Source organism: Hyla sarda, chromosome 7 (assembly GCF_029499605.1).
Source record: "Hyla sarda isolate aHylSar1 chromosome 7, aHylSar1.hap1, whole genome shotgun sequence".
Classification (NCBI taxonomy): domain Eukaryota; kingdom Metazoa; phylum Chordata; class Amphibia; order Anura; family Hylidae; genus Hyla; species Hyla sarda.
Window position 1 is genome coordinate 198,120,961 of NC_079195.1, and position 12,271 is coordinate 198,133,231.

Below are 12,271 nucleotides of genomic sequence, written 5' to 3' on the forward strand. Positions count from 1 at the left end.
TAGATGGATGAGTTCTTGCAGATTGGCAGGAATCTCTCGTGCGGCCAGCACATCCTTGATGCGACTGGATAGGCCTTTTTTAAAGGTCGCGCAGAGAGCCTCGTTATTCCAGGATAATTCTGAAGCAAGAGTACGGAATTGTACGGCATACTCGCCAACGGAAGAATTACCCTGGACCAGGTTCAGCAGGGCAGTCTCGGCAGAAGAAGCTCGGGCTGGCTCCTCGAAGACACTCCGGAGTTCAGTGAAGAAGGCCTGGACTGTGGCTGTGGCAGGATCATTGCGGTCCCAGAGCGGTGTGGCCCAAGACAAGGCCTTTCCTGAGAGAAGGCTTACTACGAACGCCACCTTAGACCGTTCTGAAGGAAACAAGTCCGACATCATCTCCATATGCAGGGAACACTGAGACAAAAATCCACGGCAGAGTCTGGAGTCCCCATCAAATTTGTCCGGCAGGGACAAGCGGAGGCTAGGAGCGGCCACTCGCTGCGGAGGAGGTGCAGGAGCTGGCGGAGGAGATGGTTGCTGCTGTAGCAGAGGCAGAAGTTGCTGTAACGTGGCGGTCAACTGCGACAGCTGCTGTCCTTGTTGGGCAATCTGCTGCGATTGCTGAGCGACCACCGTGGTAAGGTCAGCGAGACTTGGCAGCGGCACCTCAGCGGGATCCATGGCCGGATCTACTGTCACGATTCGGCTTCCAGGTAGTGGATCCTCTGTGCCAGAGAGGGATTGGCGTGGACCGTGCTAGTGGACCGGTTCTAAGCCACTACTGGTTTTCACCAGAGCCCGCCGCAAAGCGGGATGGTCTTGCTGCGGCGGTAGTGACCAGGTCGTATCCACTAGCAACGGCTCACCTCTCTGGCTGCTGAAGATAGGCGCGGTACAAGGGAGTAGGCAGAAGCAAGGTCAGACGCAGCAGAAGGTCGGGGGCAGGCGGCAAGGTTCGTAGTCAGGATGGGTAGCAGAAGTTCAGGTACACAGGCTTTGGACACACTAAACGCTTTCACTGGCACAAGGCAACAAGATCCGGCAAGGGAGTGCAAGGGAGGAGACTAGATATATCCAGGGAACAGGTGGGAACCAATTAAGCTAATTGGGCCAGGCACCAATCATTGGTGCACTGGCCCTTTAAATCTCAGAGAGCTGGCGCGCGCGCGCCCTAGAGAGCGGAGCCGCGCGCGCCAGCACATGACAGCAGGGGACCGGGACGGGTAAGTGACCTGGGATGCGATTCGCGAGCGGGCGCGTCCCGCTGTGCGAATCGCATCCCCAACGGCCATGACAGTGCGGCGCTCCCGGTCAGCGGGACTGACCGGGGCGCTGCAGGGAGAAAGACGCCGTGAGCGCTCCGGGGAGGAGCGGGGACCCGGAGCGCTAGGCGTAACATCTATCTATCCATCTATCTCCTATTTATCTATCTCATATCTATCTATCCATCTATCTCATATCTATCTATCTCATATCTATCTATCTCATATCTATCTATCTATCTATCTCCTATCTATCTCATATCTATCTATCTCATATCTATCTATCTATCTCCTATCTATCTATCTCCTATCTATCTATCTCATATCTATCTATCTCCTATCTATCTATCTATCTATCTCCTATCTATCTATCTATCTATCTATCTATCTATCTCCTATCTATCTATCTCCTATCTATCTATCTCATATCTATCTATCTCATATCTATCTATCTCATATCTATCTATCTATCTCATATCTATCTATCTATCTATCTATCTCATATCTATCTATCTCATATCTATCTATTTATCTATCTATCTCATATCTATCCATCTATCTCATATCTATCTATATCATATCTATCTATCTATCCATCTATCTATATCCATCTATTTATGTATCTATCTATCTTTCTATTTATCTATCTATCTCATATCTATCTCAGATAGATGAGAGATAGATGAAAGATAGATAGATATGAGAGATAGATAGATAGATGATATATAGATAGATATGAGATAGATAGAAAGATAGATTAATAGATGATAGATAGATAGATGATAGATAGATATGATATAGATAGATAGATGATAGATAGATATGATATAGATAGATAGATAGGAGATAGATGGATAGATAGATGATTGATAGATAGATAGATCAGTGTTTCCCAACCAGGGGGCCTCCAGCTGTTGCAAAACTACAACTCCCAGTATGCTCATAAAGCCAAAGTCATGCTGGGAGTTGTCATTTTGGAATAGCTAGAGGCCTCCTGGTTGGGATCTATCTATCTATCTATCTATCTCATATCTATCTATCTCTCATATCTATTATCTATCTATCTATCACATGTCTATCATCTATCTATCTATCTATCTATCTCATATCTATCTATCATCTATCTATCTCATATCTATTATCTCTCATATCTATCTATCTATCTATCTATCTCATATCTATTATCTATCTATCTATCTCATATCTATCTATATATCATCTATCTATCTATCTATCTCATATCTATCTATCTATCATCTATCTATCTCATATCTATTATCTCTCATATCTATCTATCTATCTATCTATCTCATATTTATTATCTATCTATCTATCTCATATCTATCTATCTATCTATCTCATATCTATTATCTATCTATCTCATATCTATCTATATATCATCTATCTATCTATCTATCTATCTATCTACAAAACTAAAGATCCAGCGGCACTCCCGGATAAGGTGCAAAAACAAAGTGTTTTATTCCCCCATGTATGTGTGACGTTTCGATAGCATCCCGCCATCTTTATCATACGTACAGTTGTACATTCTGTAGTCTCTGTGACATCACTGTGCTTCATAATAAACTGTGACATCACTGTGCTTCATAATAAACTGTGACATCACTGTGCTTCATAATAAACTGTGACATCACTGTGCTTCATAATAAACTGTGACATCACTGCGCTTCATAATAAACTGTGACATCACTGTGCTTCATAATAAACTGTGACATCACTGCGCTTCATAATAAACTGTGACATCACTGTGCTTCATAATAAACTGTGACATCACTGTGCTTCATAATAAACTGTGACATCACTGTGCTTCATAATAAACTGTGACATCACTGTGCTTCATAATAAACTGTGACATCACTGTGCTTCATAATAAACTGTGACATCACTGTGCTTCATAATAAACTGTGACATCACTGTGCTTCATAATAAACTGTGACATCACTGTGCTTCATAATAAACTGTGACATCACTGTGCTTCATAATAAACGGTGACATCACTGTGCTTCATAATAAACTGTGACATCACTGTGCTTCATAATAAACTGTGACATCACTGTGCTTCATAATAAACTGTGACATCACTGTGCTTCATAATAAACTGTGACATCACTGTGCTTCATAATAAACTGTGACATCACTGTGCTTCATAATAAACTGTGACATCACTGTGCTTCATAATAAACTGTGACATCACTGTGCTTCATAATAAACTGTGACATCACTGTGGTTCATAATAAACTGTGACATCACTGTGCTTCAAAATAAACTGTGACATCACTGTGCTTCATAATAAACTGTGACATCACTGTGCTTTATAATAAACTGACATCACTGTGCTTCATAATAAACTGTGACATCACTGTGCTTCATAATAAACTGTGACATCACTGTGCTTCATAATAAACTGTGACATCACTGTGCTTCATAATAAACTGTGACATCACTGTGCTTCATAATAAACTGTGACATCACTGTGCTTCATAATAAACTGTGACATCACTGTGCTTCATAATAAACTGTGACATCACTGTGCTTCATAATAAACTGTGACATCACTGCGCTTCATAATAAACTGTGACATCACTGTGCTTCATAATAAACTGTGACATCACTGTGCTTCATCCTGTAATTTGATGTCACTGTGTATAACAACCCTGTAGTGACATCACAGTTTATTATTCTTGAATGCTGACTTCACTGTGTATATTTTCCCGGTACAATGACATCACTGCATAGTTACCCTCTACTGTGACAAAACTGCATTTATTAACCATGTAGTGGCAAAACTGTTTATTGTCCCTGTACAGAGACATTACTGTTTATATTAACTCTGAGCTGTGATGTCACTGTGCATATTTACCCTGTATTGTCACTCGCAGTGCAAGGTAAATATGTACAGTGACATTAGGGTATACAGGCTTAATATATACAGTGATGTCACAGTGCAGTGTAAGTATCAACAGTGATGTTGCAGTATAGAGATAACACACAGTGATGTTATAGTTCAGAGATAATATACACAGTGATGTCACAGTACAGGGATAATACACACAGTGATGTCACAGTACAGGGATAATACACACAGTGATGTCACAGTACAGGGATAATATACACAGTGATGTCACAGTACAGGGATAATATACACAGTGATGTCACAGTACAGGGATAATACACAGTGATGTCACAGTACAGGGATAATACACACAGTGATGTCACAGTACAGAGATAACACACACAGTGATGTCACAGTACAGAGATAATACACACAGTGATGTCACAGTACAGGAATAATACACAGTGATGTCACAGTACAGTAATAATACACAGTGATGTCACAGTACAGGAATAATACACAGTGATGTCACAGTACAGGGATAATATACAGAGTGATGTCACAGTACTGGGATAATATACAGAGTGATGTCACAGTACAGGGATAATACACACAGTGATGTCACAGTACAGAGATAACACACAGTGATGTCACAGTACAGAGATAATACACACAGTGATGTCACAGTACAGGAATAATACACAGTGATGTCACAGTACAGTAATAATACACAGTGATGTCACAGTAAAGGAATAATACACAGTGATGTCACAGTACAGGGATAATATACAGAGTGATGTCACAGTACTGGGATAATATACAGAGTGATGTCACAGTACAGGGATAATACACAGTGATGTCACAGTACAGGGATAATACACACAGTGATGTCACAGTACAGAGATAATACACACAGTGATGTCACAGTACAGGGATAATACACACAGTGAGGTCACAGTACAGGGATAATACACACAGTGATGTCACAGTACAGGGATAATATACACAGTGATGTCACAGTACAGGGATAATACACACAGTGATGTTACAGTACAGGGATAATATACACAGTGATGTCACAGTACAGGGATAATACACAGTGATGTCACAGTACAGGGATAATACACAGTGATGTCACAGTACAGGGATAATACACAGTGATGTCACAGTACAGGGATAATACACAGTGATGTCACAGAACAGGGATAATATACACAGTGATGTCACAGTACAGGGATAATACACAGTGATGTCACAGTACAGGGATAATACACAGTGATGTCACAGTACAGGGATAATACACACAGTGATGTCACAGTACAGAGATAATACACACAGTGATGTCACAGTAAAGAGATAATACACACAGTGATGTCACAGTAGAGGGATAATACACAGTGATGTCACAGTACAGAGATAATACACACAGCGATGTCACAGTACAGGGATAATACACAGTGATGTCACAGTACAGAGATAATACACACAGTGATGACACAGTACAGGGATAACACACAGTGATGTCACAGTACAGAGATAATACACACAGCGATGTCACAGTACAGGGTGTTACGCCGAGCGCTCCGGGTCCCCGCTCCTCCCCGGAGCGCTCGCTACACTCTCGCTACTGCAGCGCTCCGGTCAGATCCACTGACCCGGTGCGCTGCGATTCCGCCTCCAGCCGGGATGCGATTCGCGATGCGGGTGGCGCCCGCTCGCGATGCGCACCCCGGCTCCCGTACCTGACTCGCTCTCCGTCGGTCCTGTCCCGGCGCGCGCGGCCCCGCTGCCTAGGGCGCGCGCGTGCCGGGTCTCTGCGATTTAAAGGGCCACCTCGCCGCTGATTGGCGCAAGTGGTTCTAATTAGTGTGTTCACCTGTGCACTCCCTATGTATACCTCACTTCCCCTGCACTCCCTCGCCGGATCTTGTTGCCATTGTGCCAGTGAAAGCGTTTCCTTGTGTGTTCCTAGCCTGTGTTCCAGACCTCCTGCCGTTGCCCCTGACTACGATCCTTGCTGCCTGCCCCGACCTTCTGCTACGTCCGACCTTGCTTCTGTCTACTCCCTTGTACCGCGCCTATCTTCAGCAGTCAGAGAGGTTGAGCCGTTGCTAGTGGATACGACCTGGTCACTACCGCCGCAGCAAGACCATCCCGCTTTGCGGCGGGCTCTGGTGAATACCAGTAGTGACTTAGAACCGGTCCACTAGCACGGTCCACGCCAATCCCTCTCTGGCACAGAGGATCCACCTCCTGCCAGCCGGCATCGTGACACAGGGATAATACACAGTGATGTCACAGTACAGAGATAATACACACAGTGATGTCACAGTACAGGGAGGGATAATATACACAGTGATGTCATAGTACAGGGATAATACACAGAGTGATGGCACAGTACAGAGATAATACACAGTGATGTCACAGTACAGGGATAATACACAGAGTGATGGCACAGTACAGAGATAATACACAGTGATGTCACAGTACAGGGATAATACCCACAGTGATGTCACAGTACAGGGATAATACACAGTGATGTCACAGTACAGGGATAATACACACAGTGATGTCACATTACAGGGATAATACACAGAGTGATGGCACAGTACAGAGATAATACACAGTGATGTCACAGTACAGGGATAATACCCACAGTGATGTCATAGTACAGGGATAATACACAGTGATGTCACAGTACAGGGATAATACACAGTGATGTCACAGTACAGGGATAATACACACAGTGATGTCACAGTACAGGGATAATACACAGAGTGATGGCACAGTACAGAGATAATACACAGTGATGTCACAGTACAGGGATAATACACAATGATGGCACAGTACAGAGTTAATACACAGTGATGTCACATTACAGGGATAATACACAGAGTGATGGCACTGTACAGAGATAATACACAGTGATGTCACAGTACAGGGATAATACACAGTGATGTCACAGTATAACCATCTCACAGCCGGACCACCATGTGATTTCAGCAGAAAATAAAGCAGGGCCTCATGTTCAAGTTTCGCCTAAGGCCTCACAAAGTCTAGAGCCGCCTCTGGTGGGCCCTACCATGGGACCCGGTGGGACCATAAGTCCCTGGTGGCACTTTTCAGGGGCGGCATTTTGCTGCCCCCTTTTTTTATTGTGCCTAGTAGGTTCATGGTAGGATTGGTGCCGCTGTTGCTCACTGTTCTAAAGCAGCTGCGGGGTATAATAGCGCAGCGGGCACTTTAGACTGTGAGTCTGCCTCCGGCCGACTGGGGTCTGACGAGGGACGTCGCACAAGTGACGTACTTCTGCAGACCCGCTCAGGAGGACGTCAGTGACGTCATTCGTCAGGCCGCTGCCGGAGAGGAGAAGCGCTGTGCAGGGCAGGAAAGTGTGTCTCTGTGTGTGTCTGTGTCTGTCTGCGTGTTTGGGGGGGCTATGGCTACCTAATGTGAGGAATCTATGCTACCTAATGTGGGGAAACTATGTTACCTAATGTGGGGAATCTGTGCTACCTAATGTGGGGAATCTGTGCTACCTAATGTGGAGAAACTATGCTACCTAATGTGGGGAAACTATGCTACCTAATGTGGGGAAACTATGTTACCTAATGTGGGGAATCTGTGCTACCTAATGTGGGGAATCTGTGCTACCTAATGTGGAGAAACTATGCTACCTAATGTGGGGAAACTATGCTACCTAATGTGGGGAAACTATGTTACCTAATGTGGGGAATCTGTGCTACCTAATGTGGGCAAACTATGCTACCTAATGTGGGGAAACTATGTTACCTAATGTGGGGAAACTATGTTACCTAATGTGGGGAATCTGTGCTACCTAATGTGGGGAAACTATGTTACCTAATGTGGGGAATCTGTGCTATCTATTGTGGGGAAACTATGCTACCTAATGTGGGGAAACTATGCTACCTAATGTGGGCAAACTATGCTACCTAATGTGGGGAAACTATGTTACCTAATGTGGGGAAACTATGTTACCTAATGTGGGGAATCTGTGCTACCTAATGTGGGGAAACTATGTTACCTAATGTGGGGAATCTGTGCTACCTATTGTGGGGAAACTATGCTACCTAATGTGGGGGAAACTATGCTACCTAATGTGGGCAAACTATGCTACCTAATGTGGGGAAACTGCTACCTAATGTAGGGAATCTATGCTACCTAATGGGGGGAAATGATGCTACCTAATGTGAGGAAACTATGCTACCTAATGTTGGGAATCTATGCTACCTAATGTGGGGGGCTTGAATGAGCTGCGGCATATGGGAGGCCTTAATAAATAATTAGAAACTTATACAGCAAGTGACATATGGGGGTCCACCTGAGTAAGTGACACATGGAGGGGGGGTGCTGAACAATTGATGTTTTTTTGGGGGGGGGGCACAGGAACATTCTTTGCACAAGGGCCCTCTGCTGTCTGTGTCCGCCCCTGGGTAGAGAATAAGGGGTAAAGTGGAACATAGAACAAATGCAGTTATTTCTTTTCTTAATTTTTTTTAATGAAGTAAACGAGATAAAGGTAAGCAATGACTTTTCCTCAGTCTGGAGCGCGGTCCTCATCGGCAGGAAGCAGTGAGGAGGAGGAGGATGACGGAGGTTCTGATTCCATCTCTGCTTCTTTTTCGTCCCTCTCTATAAATAGGGCCGTGGCCATGAAGAAGGCCCCTCCGATGACTGCCATTATGGTGCAGGTCATGAGGGCATACTCCAGGCTGCGGTATTTCAGAAGAGGGGATTTGGCATATCCTCGTTCGTAGGTGTCAGATATGAGGCCGATGAGGTACGGGCTGCCGGCGTCACCTAGGAGGTGATAGATTGTCATCTGCACGGCCAGGGCTGAAGATCTCCTCCACGGAGTTACTACTTTTAGTATAATGTCAGATATGAGGGTGAAATTTACTGACAGAAGCGTCTCTCCGATGAAGATGAAGATGTTGGTGGCAACGAGGCTGATGTTGCCAAAAGTCAATGCCAACAGAAGAAAAGGGGCGGAGAGCATCATCGCGCATCCACACACAAGCGGGTCCGCCCGTGGGTTGGATTTGCGATATCTTTTACTTATCTCCATCCCTGCTACAACTCCCAGAATGCCGGAAACGACTGTAACCACACCAAATATTAGGATGTCGTGATAGTCACACGGTTCAGCACGGCAAGGGTCCTTCTCTTGTAGGAGTGTTCGTGCGTGGGTCAGGTATGACGGACCCCATACACCTATGGCTCCCACTATGAAGGATACAGCCGTCGATCCCATGGTGGTTAACATGAAGCTTCGATTTTTAAATAGTTTTTTCAGATCTGTCGCCCATTTGGCAAACTTCTGGGATTTGTTGTTCTTCTTCCCGTTTGTAGTCGTTCTTGGAAGCTCCTTTGTGACCAAAATCATCAAAGCCACAGCTATGAGGCCCAGGCCAGGGGTGACCCGAAATGCCCAGTGCCAATCGCCCCTTGCTGCATCAGTCACTTTGGGCCCGATGATGTATCCTAGTCCGCAGCCTACAGGTATGACGGAGTAAAACACGTTCAGCATGCGGGTCCGCTGGTCACTTGTAAAAAGGTCTGCAATGATTGAGGGGGCGATGGTGCAGAAAGTCGCCTCTCCGGCTCCAACCAGTCCACTCGTCAGCAGGAAGAGCAGGAAGTACCCGTCAGGGATGAATGACAGAGTAAGTGTCATGCTCAGCCAAACGATGACTCCTGCGCAAACAGTATATTTCTTATTACAGTGGTCGCCCAAATATCCGGCAATTGGTGCGACCAGCACGTAGCTTCCAATGAACAATGTATTCAATAAGCCAGACAGACTAGCATTGGTGTCATATGCTTTCTGTATATAAGGCAGCACCCCCGCCACGCTGGAGCGATTTGCATAGATGAGCAAATTAACAAAGGCGAGGATCACTACGGTGATGATGGAACGTGCGGTGGACATCACGCTTAGAGATGGCAGGTTCTGCCTCTCAGGGATATCGCCCTTTTCTACATCCATATCACTATGGTCCTCCATTGCTTCTTCCTCCTCCTTCAGCAATGGGTCTTGTGGAGAGGCCATGGTCACAGGTCAGAGCCTGAAAACACTAGAGAGAGAGAGAGATAAGTGAAGACATTAGACAACATGTCATCATTCCTGTCATTATACAATAGATCCTTCATACAGAGCAGAAATGTCCAGCACAGAACCACAAGATAACACTAAGACCATCGCAGCCTCAGAAGAAGACGCTTCTCTATAAGTGTTTTATATGGAGACGTCTTCCCTGAGGTTACCAATGTCTGATAACCCTGAACCTGTCCGGTCCTAGTAATATCTGATAACCCTGAACCTGTCCGGTCCTAGTAATATCTGATAACCCTGAACCAGTCCAGTCCTAGTAATATCTGATAACCCTGAACCTGTCCGGTCCTAGTAATATCTGATAACCCTGAACCTGTCCGGTCCTAGTAATATCTGATAACCCTGAACCTGTCCGGTCCTAGTAATATCTGATAACCCTGAACCTGTCCGGTCCTAGTAATATCTGATAACCCTGAACCTGTCCGGTCCTAGTAATATCTGATAACCCTGAACCTGTCCGGTCCTAGTAATATCTGACAACCCTGATTCTGTCCGGTCCTAGTAATATCTGATAACCCTGAACCTGTCCGGTCCTAGTAATATCTGATAACCCTGATTCTGTCCGGTCCTAGTAATATCTGATAACCCTGAACCTGTCCGGTCCTAGTAATATCTGATAACCCTGAACCTGTCCGGTCCTAGTAATATCTGATAACCCTGAACCTGTCCGGTCCTAGTAATGTCTGACAACCCTGAATCTGTCCTAGTAATGGCGGATTATAAGGGCTTGGCTGTATGGTCACTGGGCCATGTGAACTTGATACTGTAGATACAATTGGGCTATCCTGCTATATACATTTACTAATAATGAACCTACCCCACCTCATTGGGATCTATCCATCCCCTATATGACTTTCTGCCACTAGTTGATTTGAAAATGTTCCCTTTCGGAGTACACAGAGTATTTCTATTGTTAGTACACACAGAATTCTATTATATACTATTATATTTCTGCCCTAATCTTTCAGTCATTCTTTTACTACTCCACCAAATCTTTCTCATAGACTTATATCTTTTAGAACTTCTTGAATTAGGACTCTTTTTCTTGGGGGCTTTTTTGGGCATAATTGCATTTTAGCACTTTTGCAAGAAAAAGCTCTGGTCATGTTACTATCTGTGCGTTTTATTATGTTTAATGCCTAAGCCAAGTATTGTCACAATGCTATGAGAAATATAACTTTTGTTATTTCTTTTGGAAATTAATTTCTTGTTTTTTTTTTTTGCTAAAAAAAAAAAAGCAACAACAATAAAAAAAACTGTCAAACAAAAAGCCCTGTGTATGTATGAATAGAAGAGGCTGAGACTTACCTTGTGGTTCTCTCTTCAGACAAGGAACGGTCAAAATCTTGAATTCTCTATCGTAAATAGAAACTCTCTAACAAACACTTTGCACCACAGGTTGTGAATGCAAAACACACTGAAGAGACTGCAGCCGGCGCGCACCTCCTTGTACAGCTTACGGTGACATCATCACAAGCATGTGTGACATCACAGGGTTCTAAACCATCTTCAGGTATGTGTATATCTGTATAGTAAATGTGAGTAGCCGTATTAGTCCAGTGATGCAGATTGTAATACCTTTTTAATTGGACTAACAGAATTTTGTAAAGACAAACTTTTGGGATTCCTCCCTGATAATTTATAAAGTCCTTTGATCATTAGTCCTTGTCTATTGGACTTGATAAAGGGAGGAATCCTGAAAGCTTGTCTCTACAAAATTCTGTTAGTCCAATAAAAAAGGTATTACAAGAGACTGCAACATATTTTTGATTTGTGTGTGTGTATATATATATATATATATATATATATATAGTTCCAAGCGTGAGTAGGTGCCTCCCGCTAGGGTCCGTGTCCAGTATTCTGCATACGTAGTTCCAAGGAAAATGCTGTGGCACTCAAGGTATGGTGAAAAAATGAAAACTATTTATTCATCCCAAATGTGCAAAGAGCAACGTTTCAATGGTCTCACACCATCATTATCAAGCCACTTGCCAAGCCACAAGCCACTTGATAATGATGGTGTGAGACCAT

General features: G+C 44.1%; 1 protein-coding gene across 1 annotated transcript; it reads right to left on the reverse strand.

Moving 5' to 3' along the window:
- Positions 1–8,610: 8,610 nt before the first annotated feature.
- Positions 8,611–11,698, reverse strand: LOC130282995 (protein spinster homolog 1-like). Its single transcript, XM_056532077.1, has 2 exons — positions 11,549–11,698; positions 8,611–10,202 (listed from the first exon to the last, which is right to left on the reverse strand). The coding sequence occupies exon 2, from the start codon at positions 10,175–10,177 to the stop codon at positions 8,663–8,665; it is 1,515 nt and encodes a 504-aa protein (XP_056388052.1). The 5' UTR covers positions 10,178–10,202; positions 11,549–11,698; the 3' UTR covers positions 8,611–8,662.
- Positions 11,699–12,271: the final 573 nt, after the last annotated feature.

What these genes read in the sequence shown, in the direction of transcription:
- LOC130282995 (XM_056532077.1), bottom strand. Translation starts at nt 10,177, where the DNA reads ATGGCCTCTCCACAAGACCCATTGCTGAAGGAGGAGGAAGAAGCAATG.